A 21,020-nucleotide genomic window follows, 5' to 3' on the forward strand; every position below is an offset into this window, starting at 1 on the left:
ACCACTTTTACATTTTTTAAATTTTTTAAAACTTTCAGTCATTTGAAGCAGGTGTACAAAACCAAAAGTGAAAGACAGAAACGAAACTTCCATAATGGGAAGCAATAGCTACACATAGAACAGATGATCTAGTGCTTCTTTACTTGCTTTCTATGGGAATAAAATATCTATAAGTCACATTTCTATGTAAATTTGGTCAGGTCACCCAAAAAGTTACATATTGTAGCTTTAAGTTTATTGTGGCGACATCTGTAGGTGTTAAGGTATGTAGCCTAGTGGCTAAGAGTGCTGGGCCAGTAACCGAAAGGTCGCTTGTTGGAATCTGAGCCAACTCGGTGAGAAAAATGTGCCCTTGAAGAAGTCCCTTAACCCTAATTCCTCTTATGTCGCTCTGGATAAGCTCTTCTGCTAAATTACAAAATGTCTGTTTACTTTTAGTGTGTATAATGATGATCTATCAATGGATCCGCTTAAAGTGAGCATTGGTATGGTTTCTCTCCAATTGGGTGTGCTGGGTTAAGGCAATATGTGATGCTCCAAACAAATTCTCAAACAAATTCTTAGTTCAGTGAGTTTTCTTGGCCTGCTGTTTGGTTGCTACTGGGAGCTATTGTTCTTTATTTCGACATTGTAAATAAGACTTTGTGCTTAACTGACTTGCCTAGTTAAAATAAAGGTTAAAAAAACAAGTGAATGTGGTACCTGGTACATAAGGATGGAGTGCGATGCGACAAACTTGGCCCCGTACAGCAGATTGTCCGTCCAGCGCACCTGCACCACGTCGCCCACTGCTGGAGGGCCCAGCTTGACACAGTCCCGGTTCTGAAACCAAACCGTAGACAAGAGCCATCGTATTAGTTCAGTGAGCCACAGTTAAATACGCCAGGCCCATTAAATCAAGTCAATATAGCCCACAGCACGACTGGATTGATTTGTTTCCACTTTTTAGGATTGGTCAATTTCTATGACCAATACTACCACTGTGTTTGCCATACCACTGAATACCACGGCCTTGCACTGATAAAAGCAGACAGATCTATTGACACTGCTGCATTAGGGCTCCTCATTGTAATACAACATTTAGAAAGGAAATGTTTCCGACAAAACTTAGTTTCATTTGTTGCCACAGTGATTCGTTTGTTTAGAATATATTTAAATGTCAATACAACTGCATTGTCTATTTGTTACAGCAAACAACATAGATGTGTCTTCTGATGTTTCTCAACCCCCCAAGATAGAGCTTCAGAACTTGTGGCAGTCGCATGCATCCAACGACAAAGGTATAGTCTCCTCACCTCGATGTCCTCGGGAAGGAGGTTGTCACTGTAGGAGCCGTCGTCGAAGACGACCTCGTAGAAGGTGGCGGTGGTCAGCAGCTCCAGCACCTCACACTGGTAGTAGCGCCCATTTTTATGCTTACAGATAACCTGCTGGCCGACCTCAAGCTCTTGCATGGCCGCCTTATTACGCTAGGAGGACATGAGGTCAAAGATCAAACACTCCATATAGCACCATGAACAGATGACCATAAAGACCAGACACCGTTAAACAAATGACATTTGGTAATTGGAAACAAATGAAGGAATGTGGACCTGTAAAAGCTACTCCTTTGTTATCTAATAATTTCTTATTTTAAGAGCCATACATTTAGATAAATAAAATATAATATTTAGTATGTGGACACTTGCTCGTCGAACATCTCACTCCAAAATCATGGGTATTAATATGGATTTGGTCCCCCCCCCCCCTTTGTCGCTATAACAGCCTCCACTCTTCTGGGAAGGCTTTGCACTAGATGTTGGAACATTGCTGCAGGGACTTGTTTCCATTCAGCCACAAGAGCGTTAGTGAGGTTGGGCACTGATGTTGGGCAATTAGCCCTGGCTCGCAGACCGCATTCCAATTCATCCCAAAGGTGTCTGAAGGGGTTGAGGTCAGGGCTCAGGTCATTCAAGTTCTTCTACACCAATCTTGACAAAATATTTCTGTATTGAAGTCACTTTGTGCACGGGAGATAGTGTCATGCTGAAACAGGAAACAGCCTTCCCCAAACTGTTGCCACAAAGTTGAAAGCACAGAATCATCTAGAATGTCACTATGCTGTAGCATTAAGATTTCCCTTCACTGGAAGTAAGGAGCCTAACCCGAACCATGAAACACAGCCACAGACCATCATTTACAGGTAGCGTTCTTCTGGCATCCGCAAAACCCAGATTCATCTGTTGAACTGCCAGATGGAGAAGCTTGATTCATCACTCCAGAGAACTCGTTTCCCCTGCTCCAGAGTCCAATGCCAGCGAGCTTTACACCACTCCAGCCGACGCTTGGCATTGCGCATGGAGATCTTAGTGCAGCTGCTCGACCATGGAAACCTATTTCATGAAGCTCCCGACGAACAGTTCTTGTGCCGACATTGCTTCCAGAGGCAGGTTGGAGCTCGGTAGTGAGTGTTGCAACCAAGGACAGATGATTTGTTCACGCTTCAGCACTCGGCGGTCCCGCTCTGTGAGTTTGTGTTGCCTACCACTTCGCAGCTTAGATGTCGTTGCTCCTAGACATTTCCACTTCACAATAACAGCACTTATAGTGGAACGGGGCAGCTCTAGCAGGGCAGACATTTGATGAACTGACTTGTTGCAAAGGTGGCATCCTATGACGGTGCCACGTTGAAAGTCACTCAACTCTTCAGTAAGGCCATTCAACTCTCAATGTTTGTCTATGGAGATTGCATGGCTGTGTGCTCGATTTTACACCCGTCAGCAAATCCCTTGGATATTGTGGGTTACTGTGTGTTAATAAAGCTGAAAAAAAAGTCTGATTTGATGCGTTTTTATTTCAGGCTGTAAGGCAACAAAAGGTGAACCATTTTAAAAGGGTTGGTGCCTTTCTATCCCCACTGTGTGCTTTTGAACTCAGCTAAAGTATTAAGAACCAGACAATGCATGAGCCCTCGGTTAACTCACTTTAGAAATAAAATCTTGCTTGGCTGCCTTATTACGCTGGGAGATTAAAGAGTTAGTCTACAATTATTATACCACTCAATAAAGCACCATTAACAGATGACCATAAAGATAACACACAGCATATACTTCCAATTGATGTATTACATTTGGTAAGAGGAAATAAATGCAAACTAAGAGGATTCATAAAAGCTATTTCAGTAGTGGCGAATTGTTCTGGTCACGTGAGACATCTAACACTTTATTTTAAAGTTCATTCAGCAGAGGTATTTAAATCTAGACAATGCATACACCAGAGAAGATTCATTTGCATTTCGCTGAACATTAGTTCTGTCTCCACATGTCTTCGGTTCAACTATAACATAACTTCCCCTCCCCAACTAGCTAATTAAAGCACTGAGCTTCGACAAAAGCCAGAGAGAGCCTGCAGCACGTTAGAGGACGTATTGTGCAGCCTGCGGCACTGACTGACTACATCAGAGACAACCTGTAGAGCTGAAGCGTTGATCTTCCCTCTGTTCCAACCGTTGACAATTACAGGAGTATTAGTATAAAAGAAACAATGTGTCTGGAACATGCAACCGTTTACAGATACAGCTTTTTATATAGTACTCATACACACATTGTGTTGTGTGTATGGCTGCTAGAATCCTGACTAGAACCAAAAAATTTGATCATATTACTCCAGTGCTAGCCTCTCTACACTGGCTTCCTGTCAAAGCAAGGGCTGATTTCAAGGTTTTACTGCTAACCTACAAAGCATTACATGGGCTTGCTCCTACCTACCTCTCTGATTTGGTCCTGCCGTACATACCTACACGTACGCTACGGTCACAAGACGCAGGCCTCCTAATTGTCCCTAGAATTTCTAAGCAAACAGCTGGAGGCAGGGCTTTCTCCTATAGAGCTCCATTTTTATGGAACGGTCTGCCTACCCATGTCAGAGACGCAAACTCTGTCTCAACCTTTAAGTCTTTACTGAAGACTCATCTCTTCAGTGGGTCATATGATTGAGTGTAGTCTGGCCCAGGAGTGGGAAGGTGAACGGAAAGGCTCTGGAGCAACGAACCGCCCTTGCTGTCTCTGCCTGGCCGGTTCCCCTCTTTCCACTGGGATTCCCTGCCTCTAACCCTGTTACGGGGCTAAGTCACTGGCTTGCTGGGGCTCTCTCGTGCCGTCCCTGGGGGTGCGTCACCTGGGTGGGTTGATTCACTGTTGTGGTCGGCCTGTCTGGGTTGCCCCCTTGGGTTGTACCGTGGCGGAGATCTTTGTGGGCTATACTCGGCCTTGTCTCAGGATGGTAAGTTGGTGGTTGAAGATATCCCTCTAGTGGTGTGGGGGATGTGCTTTGGCAAAGTGGGTGGGGTTATATCCTTCCTGTTTGGCCCTGTCCGCGGGTGTCCTCGGATGGGGCCACAGTGTCTCCTGACCCCTCCTGTCTCAGCCTCCAGTATTTATGCTGCAGTAGTTTATGTGTCGGGGGGCTAGGGTCAGTTTGTTATATCTGGAGTACTTCTCCTGTCCTATTCGGTGTCCTGTGTGAATCTAAGTGTGCGTTCTCTAATTCTCTCCTTCTCTCTTTCTTTCTCTCTCTCGGAGGACCTGAGCCCTAGGACCATGTCCCAGGACTACCTGACATGAGGACTCCTTGCTGTCCCCAGTCCACCTGGCCATGCTCCTGCTCCAGTTTCAACTGACCTGAGCCCTAGGACCGTGCCCCAGGACTACCTGACATGAAGGCTCCTTGCTGTCCCCAGTCCACCTGACTGTGCTGCTGCTCCAGTTTCAACTGTTCTGCCTTATTATTATTCGACCATGCTGGTCATTTATGAACATTTGAACATCTTGGTCATGTTCTGTTATAATCTCTACCCGGCACAGCCAGAAGAGGACTGGCCACCCCACATAGCCCGGTTCCTCTCTAGGTTTCTTCCTAGGTTTTGGCCTTTCTAGGGAGTTTTTCCTAGCCACCGTGCTTTTACACCTGCATTGTTTGCTGTTTGGGGTTTTAGGCTGGGTTTCTGTACAGCACTTTGAGATATCAGCTGATGTACGAAGGGCTATATAAATAAATTTGATTTGATTTGATTTGATTTGTCTGTACAATGTTTGGGAATCAGAATGTGTTGTCTGTACAATGTTTGGGAATCAGAATGTGTTGTCTGTACAATGTTTGGGAATCAGAATGTGTTGTCTGTATACTGTTTGGGAATCAGAATGTGTTGTCTGTATACTGTTTGGTAATCAGAATGTGTTGTCTGTATACTGTTTGGTAATCAGAATGTGTTGTCTGTATACTGTTTGGTAATCAGAATGTGTTGTCTGTATACTGTTTGGTAATCAGAATGTGTTGTCTGTATACTGTTTGGGAATCAGAATGTGTTGTCTGTATACTGTTTGGGAATCAGAATGTGTTGTCTGTATACTGTTTGGGAATCAGAATGTGTTGTCTGTATACTGTTTGGGAATCAGAATGTGTTGTCTGTATACTGTTTGGGAATCAGAATGTGTTGTCTGTATACTGTTTGGGAATCAGAATGTGTTGTCTGTATACTGTTTGGGAATCAGAATGTGTTGTCTGTATACTATGTTATGTGGAGGATTGACATTTGGAAGCTGACTTGCCTTTCGAATTGCCCCGAGGAGAAAAATCCAGTTGAATACAGTGTGGAGCAGAAGGGCCATAGATCATAGGGTGTCAAACTCATTCCACGAAGAGCCACGTATCTGCGGGTTTTTGGTTTTTCCCTCTCAATTAAGACCAAGACAACCAGGTAATTAATCAAGTGCCAGGGTGGAGCCAAATACCCGCAGACACTCGGCTCTCTGTGGAATGAGTTGCACACGTGCTGGAGATGATTCAACCAATGGCCTACACCAGTGTCTCCAGCTCCAGTCCCTCAACAGCACACATTGCGTGGTAGCCCCAGACACTCACCTGATTCAACTCATTTAGGGCCTGATGATTAGTTGACAAGTTGAATAATAATATATGCCTTTTAGCAGAGTTTTACAAAAAGGGACTTAAAGTCATGTGCCAGACGCCCACACGCTGTCAGACGCCCACACGCTGCCAAAAAAGGTCTGCTGTTAGGGGTACTCGAGGACTGGAGTTGGGAAACACTGGCCTAGGCTACATAGCTGTATACAAAGACAAGAAATCTAAATCCGAGCCAAGAATGCTTGACAGGCTAACCCACAACAGTAACTCTACACCAGGGGAGAGTATGTCATTGATTGAATCTGCAACATGTTCTGACTTGCTGACACAATGCTCACAACAGGAATCAGGACAAAGAGTAAATGTGATCTTTCATCATGTCGCATGACAAATTATCTGTACGTGCTTGGGCTTGCCAGTTCTCACTCTAGGGGAAGGGAGGCAATGTTCCTATGGCCACATGGTCTCTGGTTTCTGTTGCTGCTCTACATTTGATTAGGGAAGCATGATTTGACCTGTTTCACCTAGTCTGGCGTCAAACTGGATTCCAACCTGACAACTAAGATACATGTCATGTCTGCTACACAAATAATATCTATTAACCAATTGATGGTGGCGGCAATAACAAAAGCCAAGAAAGTAAATATGCCTAGGTAAACCTATGAGCAGGATTTATTTCAATGAAAATAGTTGCTTTTTGGGACAAAAATAGTCAGAAGACACTTCTGACCATTTACAAACGTGATGCAATGCTTCCCTGAACCAAAGGTTTACCCCCACCCCAGTAGAAGCTACCTCTGGTAGGACGGATGACTTGTGCCTGTAGCAGGTGACGTGGACGATGAAGGGCCAGTCGTCAGGCTGCATGAGCTGGCCAGCCGCCTGGGCGCAGGTGGGGTGGAAGGCAGTGGTGCAGCGGCCATGGGAACACTGAACACAGCAGCCAACATCCCTCTTCACCCGCCGCTTACAGTAGAAACACTTCTGCAGGGGGGGGGGAGTACAGCGGGAGTTGAAAAGGTTGTAGGGAAGAGGCAGTGACAAGAAAGAGGGGGAGATGAGAATAGGGAGGGAGGAAGTAGAGGAGGAGGAGGAGAGGGCCAGATGGAAGGTGGGATAAAGGGAAAGAAACAGGAGGGGGGGAGGAGGAGGAGAGGGACAGATGGAAGGTGGGATAAAGGGAAAGAAACAGGGGGGGGTAGAGGAGGAGGAGGAGAGGGACAGATGGAAGGTGGGATAAAGGGAAAGAAACAGGGGGGGGTAGAGGAGGAGGAGAGGGACAGATGGAAGGTGGGATAAAGGGAAAGAAACGGGGGGGGTAGAGGAGGAGGAGGAGAGGGCCAGATGGAAGGTGGGATAAAGGGAAAGAAACAGGGGGAGGTAGAGGAGGAGAGGGACAGATGGAAGGTGGGATAAAGGGAAAGAAACAGGGGGGTGGAGGAGGAGGAGGAGAGGGACAGATGGAAGGTGGGATAAAGGGAAAGAAACAGGGGGGTAGAGGAGGAGGAGGAGAGGGACAGATGGAAGGTGGGATAAAGGGAAAGAAACAGGGGGTAGAGGAGGAGGAGGAGAGGGACAGATGGAAGGTGGGATAAAGGGAAAGAAACAGGGGGTAGAGGAGGAGGAGGAGAGGGACAGATGGAAGGTGGGATAAAGGGAAAGAAACAGGGGGGTAGAGGAGGAGGAGAGGGACAGATGGAAGGTGGGATAAAGGGAAAGAAATGTGGGTGTGTGGGGGGGGGGGGTGGCATATAGGATATTACGTTTCCTTTCTCACCGTTTCAAGCTCCCAGATGACAAATTGTCTGTTGTTCCCAGTTTAGAATATGACTCCGATAAATACAAACAGTCCACTTCCTCACTGTAGACCAAACTGGACAAACAAAGCAATCACACTGAAGTGGTCTGAGTCAGAGTAAGAAGTGACAGCCATGAAAACAGACTGACCCACCAACATGAAGCCTTGGAGAAGCTCCATATGAGGCACTGTTCATGGTTGCTGAGGGGAAGCCTTAGCTGGAGGAAGCTCCATATGAGGCACTGTTCATGGTTGCTGAGGGGAAGCCTTAGCTGGAGGAAGCTCCATATGAGGCACTGTTCATGGTTGCTGAGGGGAAGCCTTAGCTGGAGGAAGCTCCATATGAGGCACTGTTCATGGTTGCTGAGGGGAAGCCTTAGCTGGAGGAAGCTCCATATGAGGCACTGTTCATGGTTGCTGAGGGGAAGCCTTAGTTGGAGGAAGCTCCTTTTGATAAGCCTATTTGGCTCATTTCATATGAGCAGGGAGTGACGGACTCTGTTGAAGGCCCATATGACGAATGATTATGTTCATTTCGTGAACTGAATGGGAGTGAAGGACCCTTGGTGAAGCTCCATATGACACACGTTTGTTTGTTTCATATTCAGGGATGGCAGGTAACCTAGTGGTTACAGCGTTGGGCCAGTAACCAAAAGGTTGCTGGTTCGAATCCCCGAGCCGACAAGGTAAAAATCTGTCGTTCTGCCTCTGAACAACCCACTGTTCCCCGGTAGGCCGTTATTGTAAATAAGAATTTGTTCTTAACTGACTTGCCTTGTTAAATAAAGGTTACAGGATAGTGAAATTGCATGCATGAGCAGCCTATGTGTGGCTTTGTTCACATCAGGGGAACCGAGCAGGAGTCAACGACCTCGGTGGAATGCCACATGATTAGACACAGTATTGATGTCAGACTGAAAGACCAAGGACACGGACCTTGTTGATTCCGTCTGGTGTTTACAGAACACAGGTGGCTGTGTGATCAGGATATCAGGGCCGGCTTAGAGGTAGCAGTAGAGACTGTATGAGAAAACATGAATGGCTACAGTATAGCCATTAACATTGATGATGATTAGGAGCAACTGTTCAAAATTTGGGGTCACTTAGAAAAGCATTTTTTTTTCTCCATTAGAATAACATCAAATTGATCAGAAATACAGTGTAGACATTGATAATGTTGTAAATGACTATTGTAGCTGGAAACTGCTGATTTTTAATTGAACAAGAATAGACTGACGAGTTTCAGAAGAAAGTTCTTTATTTCAGGCCATTTTGAGCTTGTAATCGAACCCACAAACGCTGATGCTCCAGATACTCAACTAGTCTAAAGAAGGCCAGTTTTGTTGCTTCTTTAAATCAGCACAACAGTTTTCAGCTGTGCTAACATATTTGCAAAATGATTTTCTAATGATCAATTAGCCTTTTAAAATGATAAACTTGGATTAGCTAACACACCGTGCCATTGGAACACAGGAGTGATGGTTGCTGATCATGTACGCCTATGTAGATATTCCTTCTTTTTTTTGTATCTGCAATTTCCAGCTACAAGGGTCATTTACAACATGAACAATGTCTACACTGTATTTCTGAACTATTTGATGTTATTCTAATGGAGAAAAAAAAGTGTTTTTCTTTCAAAAACAAGGACATTTCTAAATTACCCCAAACTTTTGAATGGGTGTGTACTTGTCTATTAATGTTCTGTATTATGTAATGTTTCATGTGGACCCAAGGAAGAGTAGCTGTTGCTTTAGCAGTAGCTACTGGGGGTCCTAATAAAATAAATAAATAAAATTATCAAATGGCACCAGCAAAGGCAAATTTTTATATGGAAAATGTAACTATACAACTGTTCACCCCTTTAAGGGCCAGATGTTACTGTGATAAGGTGAGTCCTGTCATGTCAGTGCCTGTGAGATTGAATCTGACTAGTAGAAGCGTAGTCTTTCCTCGCAAATGAAACTCAAACAGAAAAACAACCTAGTTTGTGAACAAAACAAATGTAAATAGCCAAGAAACACAACATTAAATTCTCGCTTTTGTTATACCCCCAGCGCGAGGTGGAATAGGCTATATAGGATTCATAGTTCTTTGACTTTGTGCAATAAAATTTACCAGCTATGAAACAAAACAGCAGAAATACTTTGAACCCCCCCCCAGCTAATACAGCATTTATTTTACTATAAATGTGATCATCCTTGACTATTTTTATTCACAAATGCGAGTACAATGCTCGCACTGTGGAGCCCAGACCACACAGTTGAAATAGACATCTTAACCATCAAATCTGAACACATTTTAGGCACAGAAGTAGTGTTGTGGCCCTGACTGTGACCATTAAGGAACAGTAGCTCACCAGTTGGAACCTGGCCAGAGGGATGTAACTGAGGTCCACAGGACTGCGGTCGGCGATGCTCACGAAGCGCGCCTCCAGGACCACGAGCGAACACAGCACGTGCACCCACCTGTTTGTGTGTCACAGCAAACAGATCGGCACAATAAACAGACTATAGGTGTGTGACACATCAGGGGAAAGTTTCCACTGAGCCTTCATTCCCAATTCAAGGAAATTACAACATGTTATTTATAATTAACATGGACAAAAACAACATATTTTTTAAGGGTGGGCTATATTAAACATTTATTTTGTTAATATACAAAAATGTTAGGATCACATGTAGCCTAGACAAAACAGGTTTCCATTATATATCGCTATGCTATAGAGGACATCATCCTTCAATATATAATAGAATCTTACTGTAGACGAGAACAGGCTCCTCACTGTCACAAGCCATTACAGAGACTTGACAGAGAAGGCTAGCTTGGACTACAGGCATTCCCTGCTTTTTTCATTGACAGAAGTGTCCTAGATTCAGCAGGGAGGGTAAAGTGTGACCACTGGCTACAGACTGGGGATCCTAATAAAATACCAGACTAGAGTGGTTGTAGCATCGGTGTAACAAAATGTATTTAGCCTAGAGCTTGAGGCCTCCATTAAATTGGTAGCTCCTCAAATTGCTGTACTATACTCACTTGTCGTTGTTGGCTCTCTGTAGAGCTCCCCCTCGCAGTGAACACAGGCAGCAGTCCTGAGGGAGCAAAAGACGCACACAGATTACCTTTGACCTAGTGTTTAACATCACATTTTGGATACACTTAATGTTATAGTCCTTTATGTGGTATGTACAGTTCAAGTCAAAAGTTTACAGACACCTTAACCAAATACATTTAAACTCAGTTTTTCACAATTCCTGACATTTAATCCTAGTAAAAATTCCTGTCTTTGGTCAGTTAGGATCACCACTTTATTTTAAGAATGTGAAATGTCAGAATAAGAGAGAGAATAATTTATTTAAGCTTTTATTTCTTTCATCACATTCCCAGTGGGTCCGAAGTTTACATACACCCAATTAGTATTTGGTAGCATTGCCTTTAAATTGTTTAACTTGGGTCAAACGTTTCAGGTAGCCTTCCACAAGCTTCCCACAATAAATTGGGTGAATTTTGGCCCATTCCTCCTGACAGAGCTGGTGTAACGGAGTCAGGTTTGTAGGCATCCTTGCTCACACACACCTTTTCAGTTCTACCCACACATTTTCTATGGGATTGAGGTCAGGGCTTTGTGATGGCCACTCCAATACCTTGACTTGTCCATTGGAAGACCCATTTTCGACCAAGCTTTAACTTCCTGACTGATGTTTTGAGATGTTGCTTCAATATATCCACAGAATTTCCCTTCCTCATGATGTTATCTGTTTTGTGAAGTGCACCAGTCCCTCCTGCAGCAAAGCACCCCCACAACATGATGCTGCCACCCCAGTGCTTCACAGTTGGGATGGTGTTCTTCGGCTTGCAAGCTTCCCCCTTTTTCCTCCAAAGATAACGATGGTCATTATGGCCAAACGGTTCTATTTTTGTTTAATCAGACCAGAGGATATTTCTCCAAAAGGTACGATCTTTGTCCCCATGTGCAGTTGCTAACCGTAGTCTGGCTTTTTTAATGGAGTTTCTGGAGCAGTGGCTTCTTCCTTGCTGAGCGGCCATTCGGGTTATGTCGATATAGGACTCATTTTACTGTGGATATAGATACTTTTGTACCAGTTTCCTCCAGCATCTTCACAGGGGCCTTTGCTGTTGTTCTGGGATTGATGAGCACTTTTCGCACCAAAGTATGTTCATCTCTAGAAGACAACGCGTCTCCTTCCTGAGCGGTATGACAGCTGTGTGGTCCCATGGTGTTTATATTTGCGTACTATTGTTTGTACAGATGAACGTGGTATCTTCAGACGTTTGGAAATTGCTCCCAAGGATGAACCAGACTTGGAGGTCTACAATTTATTTTCTGAGATCTTGGCTGATTTATTTTGATTTTCCTATGATGTCAAGCAAAGAGGCACTGAGTTTGGAAGTAGGCCTTGAAATACATCCACAGGTACACCTCCAATTGACTCAAATGATGTCAACTAGCCTATCAGAAGCTTCTAAAGCCATGACATCCTTTTCTGGAATTTTCCAAGCTGTTTTAAAAAGGCACAGTCAACTTAGTGTATGTAAACTTCTGACCCACTAGAATTGTGATACAGCGAATTATAAGTGAAATAATCTGTCTGTAAACAATTGTTGGAAAATGTACTTGTGTCAAGCACAAAGTAGATGTCCTAACAGACTTGACAAAACTATAGTTTGTGGTTGAAAATGTTGTTTTAATGACTCCAACCTAAGTATGTAAACAGTAAATGACATAGTAAAATGGTAATTACATAGTATTTTATGTTATTGGTAATCATTAAAACATATTATTATGTCATGTTTCATGTTTTCTGTGGACCCCAGGAAGAGTAGCTGCTGCTTTCGCAACAGCTAATGGAGATCCTAATAAAATACCAAATACTAACAGACTTCAATTTATTACCTGAATCTTCTATTTATTAATGTGAAACTTTTCTCCACGTTGTCTGTGGCAATGCCCTTCACAAAGAAAGCTGGCCAGAGTAGTGAGACTTCCTTGTTGGGCTGCCTGGCAGTGGGTTTTCCAGAATCTTGTAATGGGTAACTCTTGTGGACGTAGGACGTTAAGCTAACTCTGGTCAATCAGTAACTTTACAGTTAGTGGCGGGGGTAAGCCAGGAATGTGCATGTCCACAAGTAAGAGCTATGGCAATTTATTATACCTTTATTTCAACAAGGAACACAGGTACAATGATTATCGGCAATACTTTGCATGGTTTATAATTAACTTAGGTGGACTGCACATAATCACTGATCTACAAATCACCTTGCATCCCAAATAATTACTGAAGTGAAAAAGATCAGCGATTCTGATCAAACACACTGGGTACCACAGAGAGTTAAAAGCAGGAATGTTCATGACCGTTCCCTGAGACAACACTGTCATCTAGTGGATAAATTTGGTTATATCAAGTTGCGAGGCCATCAAAAAGAGACATATTTCACAGCTTGACAGGTAGCAGTATTCGGAGGGGTGAAATTAATTTCACTAAAATAGTCCATTAATAATCAAGAATCACACATCCAAAATCTGATTCATGACTTGGCGTGTGAGACTCGGTACAGGATAGGACTTGAACTTTATCCTCTTTTGTGGTGCTCAGCAGAGGAATTATGTAACGGTTTGTTACTCTATTTTGCAATTAAAAACTCTGGCTTCTGTCGAAGTCATCCCAGAGGGAAAACAGAGTCATTGAGAAATAACTGGAGAAGGTGCTAGCTACAGTCATTCTAACCCTTTTCATTTTCAGACCATATTGGTTCTAATCTTACAGAAGTGTATTGTTTGTTGAACATGAATCCTCCACTTCCTTCAAAGCTTAATTCTAGGATTAACATCCACATTTGTATACGTATGGCTCTGCTATTATCTACAGTGCCTTCAGAAAGTATTCACACCCTTCAACTTTCCTCATTTTGTTGGGTTATAAACTGGGAATAAAATGGATTCGATTGTCATTTTTTGTCAATGATTGACAAAATACTCTAATGTCGAAGTGGAAGAAAAATGTTTACATTTGTAAAAAATAATAATAATAAAACCATTTTAAAAATCTTGATTAGATAAGTATTCATTCATCCCCGAGTCAATACATGTTAGAATCAGCTTTGGCAGTGATTAGTTGTTTGTCCTTCTGCGTCTCTAAGTCTCTAAGAGCTTTCCCCACCTGGATTGTGCAACATTTGCCCATTATTCTTTACAAAATTCTTCAAGCTCTGTCAAATTGGTTGCTGACCATTACCAGACAAGCAGTTTCAGGTTTTCAAGCAGATTTAAGTCAAAAGTAACTCAACCACTCAGGACAATCACTGTGTTCTTGGTAAGCAACTCCAGTGTAGATTTGGCCTTGTGTTTTAGGTTATTGTTCATCTCCCAGTGTCTGGTGCAAAGCAGACTGAAGCAGATTTTCCTCTAGGATTTTGCCTGTGCTTAGCTCCATTTCTTTTATTTTTTATCCTGAAAAACTCCCCAGTCCTTAATGATTACAAGCATACCCATAACATGATGCAGCCACCAGTATGCTTGAAAAAAATAGAGAGTGGTACTCAGTAAAGTGTTATATTGGATTTGCTCCAAATTGAACACTTTGTATTCGGAGCAAAAAGTCAATTGCTTTGCCATTTTCCCCCCCAGTATTACTTCAGTGCCTTGTTGCAAACAGGATGCATGTTTTGGAATAAAAATACAAAAAACGGCAACTGCGTTAGGAAGGACGCCTGTATCTTCGTAGATACTGGGTGTATTGATACACCAGCCAAAGTGTAATAACTTCAAAGGGATATTCAATGTCTGCTTTTTATATATATTTTTTTACACATCTACCAATAGGTGCCCTTCTTTCCAAGGCATTGGAAAACCTCCCTGGTCTTTGTGGTTGAATTTATGTTGGAAATTCACTGCTCGACCTTACAGATAATCATATGTGTAGGCTACAGAGATGAGGTAGTCATTCAAAAAGCATGTTAAACACTATTGCACACAGTGAGTTAATACAAACTTATGTGAATTGCTAAGCACATTTTTACTCCTGAGCTTAGTTAGGGTTGCCATAACAAAAGGGTTATATACTTAGACACAACACATTTTTCAGCTTTTGATTTTTAATTAATTTGTAAACATTTCTAAAAAAAAACTTCATTCCACTTTAACATTAAGGGAGAACTTAAAGTGTGTGGAAGCCAGTGACCAAAAAAAAAACTCAATTTAATCCATTTTATATTCAGGCTGTAACAAAACGTGTAAAAATGCAAGTGGTGTGAATAAATTCTGAAAGCACTGGATCCTATCAGCCTTCTTCCTTCAATACTCTTAGTTCTAGAATCTCTGAAGAGTTTGAGTTACAACATTATCCTATCCCACTCAGTATGGTCAGTATGGTGCTAGTATGTGTGTATGTGTGGAACTAAGATCATGTAGTGTTGATAAGCTTGTGTAGTGATATGGTTTCAGTTGTACTTCATTGCAGTACTGACCTCAGTCAAAGCGTTGGCTTCACAGCGAGCACACATCCAATCGTCTGACACTTGGTCAACAGACACTCCATAGCAACCTGAGGGACACAAGGAAAACAAGGCCACGGAAAACATTAGCAGACATGTTCTATTGACAGAGGTGACAAAGGCACTTAGAATGTATGTGCCATGCAAATCAATTGATGAAAGTGCACGTCATTGCAGTAAATCATTGTTAATAAATGAGAATGGACATTCTGGATTGATTACTGAACTCTGACATGAACTGGTATTCCTTGAGAGCATATCATTGATTACATTAAACATATGGAACACAAACACAGGGGTGTCAAACTCATTTTCCCCCACGGGCCACATTCAGTCTTCACCGCACTTAAAATGGATTACATTTCCTCACCGTCATAATTTGCAAAGAATAGTCCTCTATCAAACGCTTTGGAATTTCCAATGATCCCAGACTGTCTAGCTTTAGTTTTTATGACTGTTAGCAAGAGGGACAGAGTCAAGAGACTAAATGTAATAATAAACATTATTTGGGTGGGTACTTTTATTTGTTCTGTTACACAGGTCCATTATTTTTACACTAGTTTCAATTTGTTGTTAGTCATTTCAATGACGACTGAGAAAATAATTCTAAAATAAATTAAATAGTCTAAACATTGGTGTTAGACTGTTGATGTGAATTAAATGGAATTCAGCAAGAGCATATTAGTGATTATCAATGGAAAAGTGCTGTCTAACAACGGGTGTGAATGAACTAATATTCATTGAAATGTGGAGTACTACAGTCAATTAGAATTGAAACACATGGAACAGGCTTCAGACTTGGGGATTGTGAATGAGACTGTAGCTACTGACTGGCGTGGACGCGGACGCAGCACTGGGAACAGCTGACCAGCAGGCTGGTGCCGTCCTCCTCCAGGTGAGGGGTGTAGAGTTGGCCCTCGCCGCAGCTGCTGCTGCTGTTGGTCTTGTCACTGGTGGTGCTGAAACACATCTCCGGGATCAGGGGCTTGGACCTCTGTCTGCCCCCGCGCCGGCCTTTTACAGTGTAGCTGGGATTGCTGCTCGACTGCGACTGGAGAGGGATGTGTATTATTAAAGGTCTAATTGTCATTTCTACGACTACTATTGTGCACAGCTGGCTTGGTGGCTGGATTGCTTTTCTGTTGCCTAAATGTCTTTATAAGGTACATTAAAAAAAATTGATAATTCAAACTTGAATTATTATTATTTTTTCAAAAATAAAACTCATTAACAGCTGGATTGAGGGTCCATTAACAAAAGCTACAGTATAAGGCAAAGACCAAGGACCTCTCCACTCTACCTGGTCGTATGTGTGGAAGAGCAGGCAGATGGAGCAGTAGGGGACCTGCAGGCCCATGCGCTGGTTGTACGATCTCTCCGCCTGGGGGTTGTAAGGTCGGCTCTGCCACAGCTGGGCCAGGGGCTTGGCCCACTCCTCCCTCTCCTCTGGTTCATCCTTCATATCAACATACAGCTCATCTACAAGATAGAGGTGGGAAAGAGTAACGGAGGAGGTTAAGAGAGAGGAGAAAGAGACTACGGCCCTGTTCTATCACTGTGAATATGTACTTGTGTTGAAAAGGTTGCTTGTTATAGAAGTCTATGATGGGATACTGTTCTAACGCACCAGAAGCAGGTGCTCACCATTATCACTGTGGCTTTCACTGGAGCTGAGGAGTGGGTGCTGTTTGGGCAGCTGGCAGAGGAGAGGATATTGTTTGCTCTTCACGCTCTTGCAGTTCGTCTGCTTACTTGGACTTAAGTTAGTCAGTTTACTTGGATGTAAAATCATCGGCTTACTTAAGTTTAAGTTTGTCTGCTTGATTAACGTTAACTCCGCCTGCACTGGGGAAAGACATTGCTGGGGAAAGAGACAGGAAGAAGATGAGTGACCATCAGCTGGTTCATGTGTTTCCACATCTAATGTCATTTTCTATTCTATGGCAAGTGTGAAAACATCAATGTCACATTTTAATCTTTAAAATATTTGCCTCTAATATCAGTCTCTACTATCATCACATACCCATAACCAAAAATGAATAACTTCTAAAGATAGAATCATGAAAGAGGGTAAACTAACCTTCCACCTGTCCCTCTTGACCTCTGCCCTCTTGGTTGGCCTGGTATGTGCGTGGGTTTGGACAGGCTCCGGGCTCCTAGGGGCCTTAGCTTCGGACTTCTCCTCCCGAGCCTGGGCCTCGCCTGGCTGCTGCCACTTTGTGAGGCCTTGGGTCTGGGCCTTTGTTTCAACCTGTTCTCCCTTCCTGGGACTCTGTGCTTCAGCCTGGATATGCTCATCTTTGGTGAATGGGACCTGGGACTCCTGCTGCCCGGCTTTGACTTGGGACTGGAGCTGGGCCTTGAGTTGAAGGTGGGGTTGGAGGTGCCGTGGCAGGTGCTCCCTGGCATAACTGTGCACGTGGAGCTGGGTGTGGTGAATCAGCTGCTGGTTCTCACGGGCGTAGCTGTGGACCTGCATGGTCTCCTTGGGGCTCTGGGTCTTGTGGAAGAGGAGGCTGGCCACCCCCAGCTTTCGGACAGGCTGAGCGGAAGGACCGGTCCTGGCCGGGGGAGCCACTACTGGGAGGTGGCCGTTTCTGTGCGACTGGGGTTGAGCCAAAATGGTCGCTGCGTGATTGCTGGTGGAGGGGATGGTAACTTTTTGTGGAGCCGGGCTTGTGCTGCCCTTCATAGGGTCCGTCTTTAAATTAGGCAGTTCCCTCGAGGTGAGCTTCACTGGTGTGTCTGAAATACAAACATTTGTATCAGGAGAAGCAACAGGGATAGCATTTCCAAATATCCACTGAGTCCCATAGTGGATGAGTGACGCAGATCGATTATCATGACGACTTCCGCTGCTCTGTCACTACATACTTCAGTCTGAGACTGCCATCGTTGAATTCGTTTGTGGTGATGAGGGCTATTGTACAAAAAGTCATCAGCGATTGGATAGTCTCTAACCAATCAGAGTATCAAAGCCAATGACAAATTTTCAAACCACCACTTTAAAATATATATATATATATATATATATATATATTTGACCTTTATTTAACTAGGCAAGTCAGTTAAGAACAAATTCTTATTTTCAACGACGGCCTAGGAACAGTGGCTTAACTGCCTTGTTCAGAGGCAGAACGACAGATATATATACCTTGTCAGCTCTGGGATTAGATCGTGCAACCTTTCGGTTACTAGTCCAACGCTCTAACCACTAGGCTTTAACCACGTGTGTTCTGGCCCAACCAATCGGTTTATGGACTAATCAGACAGCCTTGAATGCGTTCGTAGATCCAAAGTCAATGTGGAGAAGAGCTAACCAGTGGAGACTGGGAGGAGCTATGGGGGGGGGTCTCATTGTAATGGCTGGAATGGAATAAATGGAACGGTATCAAAAATATGCAAACCATGGTCGACTCCATTCGAGCCATTTCAATGAGATGGTCCTCCTATAGCTCTTCCCACCAGCCTCCACTGAAACTAACATCCGGGGACATGACGTAGTGTTTGATTCGAGCAAGGAGTCTGGGCAGCAAGGCTGAAGATAGATACCCATTTACTACAATACTACACAAGTTGTTTGTAGTTTACTGAGCAGCTAGTAACATAAGCATTTCACTGCAACCACTTCAACACCTACCTGTGTACACAACCAATAAACTGATTTGACAAGTGGCCTGTATTCAAACCATTTGGTGGCTGTGGCGGGACACTGGAGCTTATTAAAGCTGGAATCCACCATGGCAGTTTGCAATATTACAACAAAGAAATAACTTCAAAACAAAGAACACTTTCTCCCCCGCAGACATCATTACACGTGTGATAGATGCTCCTCTCTTTCCTTTCATAAACAAAACAAAAACAATAAATGTGCTGGGGACACAAACACTGACGCCGTTTCCCCTAATGCAGATTCCAGGTTTAAATCCAGTCACAAGTGTCAGTCTGATATTTTGTGTTACCCCCTAATTTTACAAATGTATCATACATATGTGTGCTGATTTTGCGTGTAATTTTCTAGGTTTTAAACAGTGAAAATAAGGCAGGTAGTCACAGCCTTACTGTCAGTGAGGGTACCTGTATCTGTGCAGTCCTCTGCTCCCGTGCCCAGAGCGGTGAGGCCTAGTCTGGCCTTCTTGTCATACTCCTCTTCTTCATCTTTAGGGACCACCTTGTCAGGTACATCCAGACACACCCAGTGCCTCTTGGTCCCTATCCTCGGTGTTGGGCTGGTGAGCCATAAAACATTCAAGTTGAATCATTTTTATGTCAAGCATTTTTTTTTTAAATGTTCCATCCATATACTGTTTAATCTGCTCTATAGCACCCTCTACCAACATAAAAATTAACCTCTTCTGACCTCTTTCTCTCCACCTCTGGCTCCTGGGAAATGCAGTCTTTCCCCTGCTCCTCCCCCAGGAACTCCTTGGCCTCTGGGGTGGGCCGTGAGTGGTCGATGGGGCCCGTGTCCCGTCCCGCGAGCCACTGCTCGTAGCGGTCTGGCTGGTACTTCTTCACGAACAGATCCATGGAGATCTTCACAGTGTCCTTCCTGCACGTACACTGGAGGCAAGAGGTAGGGAGAATAAGTTCTAGGGATGTACTAATGCTCCCATAGGTAAATAAACCAAGGTCAGTCTAATAGAAAGTCATACAAGATTGTTATTAATACTAAGTATAGTCTTTTCCCACATGCCCTCTTTCTGCAGACTAACAGACACCCCATTAACTGGTCAACAATGGTTATAATTGTCGCCAAACAGTAAAATTACGTGACCAACAGAAAATATTACACATGCATACAAGGAAGACATTTTTCAATAAGATCTTAAAATGGACACATGCAACAATAGCAAGCCCATAATTTTACAGTCAAAGGGCTAATAGCCTTTATATTGAACATGCAACTGCTGTAATGAAGCAGCTAATAAAACATTTGCTAAAATGAAATCTTCTGGAAAACACTTAATGGGGTCTGTTCCATATGCGACTGAGATGAAAATCTCTGTTAGAAAGCGGGGGAATCTAAAAGCAACAACTAGAATGGGTTACCAATATGACTATGGCTTCTGGACAACGAAAGAATGTAGATATGAAAACCAATAGAACAGGAAAGAAACAATGGTTATTGGCATGAGGAAGTCCGTATCAAATGATTGCCTCTACATTTCTATGGTTGGATTTGGCAAGGCTACTTTGGAGCAAGGTAAGACATTTGAGATTTGCCTTGACAGCTTTGCACACTCTCAACCAGCTTCATGAGGTAGTCACCTGGAATGCATTTCAATTAGCAGGTGTTCATTAACAGGTGTTACATTTGTGGAATTTCTTTCCTTCTTAATGTTTTTGAGCCAATCAGTTGTGTTGGGACAAGGTAGGGGTATATACAGAAGATGGCCCTATTTGGTAAAATACCAAGTCCATATTATGGCAAGAAGAGCTCAAATAAGCAAAGAGAAACAACAGTCCATCATTACTTTAAGACATGAAGGTCAGTCAATATGGAACATTTCAAGAACATTGAAAGTTTCTTCAGGTGCAGTCACAAAAACCATCAAGCGCTATGATGAAACTGGCTCTCGTGAGGACCGCCAAAGGAAAGGAAGACCCAGAGTTACCTCTGCTGCAGAGGATAAGTTCATTAGAGTTACCAGCCTCAGAAATTGCAGCCCAAATAAATGCTTCAAAGTTCAAGTAACAGACATCTCAACATCAACTGATCAGAGGAGACTGTGTGAATCAGGCCTTCATGGTCAAATTCCTCCAAAGAAACCACTGCTAAAGGAAACCAATGGACATTAGACCGGCAGAA

General features: G+C 43.3%; 1 protein-coding gene across 4 annotated transcripts in view; it reads right to left on the bottom strand.

Moving 5' to 3' along the window:
- Window positions 1-21,020, bottom strand: part of LOC118400378 (lysine-specific demethylase 4A-like) — a 32,229-nt gene that overhangs the window by 7,287 nt on the left and 3,922 nt on the right. For 2 of the 4 annotated variants that reach the window (XM_035797183.2, XM_035797185.2), the window contains exons 9-20: window positions 19,569-19,771; window positions 19,286-19,437; window positions 17,289-17,953; window positions 16,853-17,069; window positions 16,509-16,687; window positions 16,040-16,259; window positions 15,182-15,258; window positions 10,733-10,788; window positions 10,056-10,164; window positions 6,697-6,885; window positions 1,296-1,469; window positions 703-822 (exon numbers count right to left, since the gene is read on the bottom strand). In XM_035797183.2, the coding sequence (XP_035653076.1) occupies window positions 703-822; window positions 1,296-1,469; window positions 6,697-6,885; window positions 10,056-10,164; window positions 10,733-10,788; window positions 15,182-15,258; window positions 16,040-16,259; window positions 16,509-16,687; window positions 16,853-17,069; window positions 17,289-17,953; window positions 19,286-19,437; window positions 19,569-19,771 (2,361 nt within the window). The other 2 variants (XM_052463471.1, XM_052463472.1) reach the window with 2 other exon arrangements.

The sequence above is a fragment of the Oncorhynchus keta genome, chromosome 15 (genome assembly GCF_023373465.1).
Source record: "Oncorhynchus keta strain PuntledgeMale-10-30-2019 chromosome 15, Oket_V2, whole genome shotgun sequence".
NCBI classification, from domain to species: Eukaryota; Metazoa; Chordata; class Actinopteri; order Salmoniformes; family Salmonidae; genus Oncorhynchus; species Oncorhynchus keta.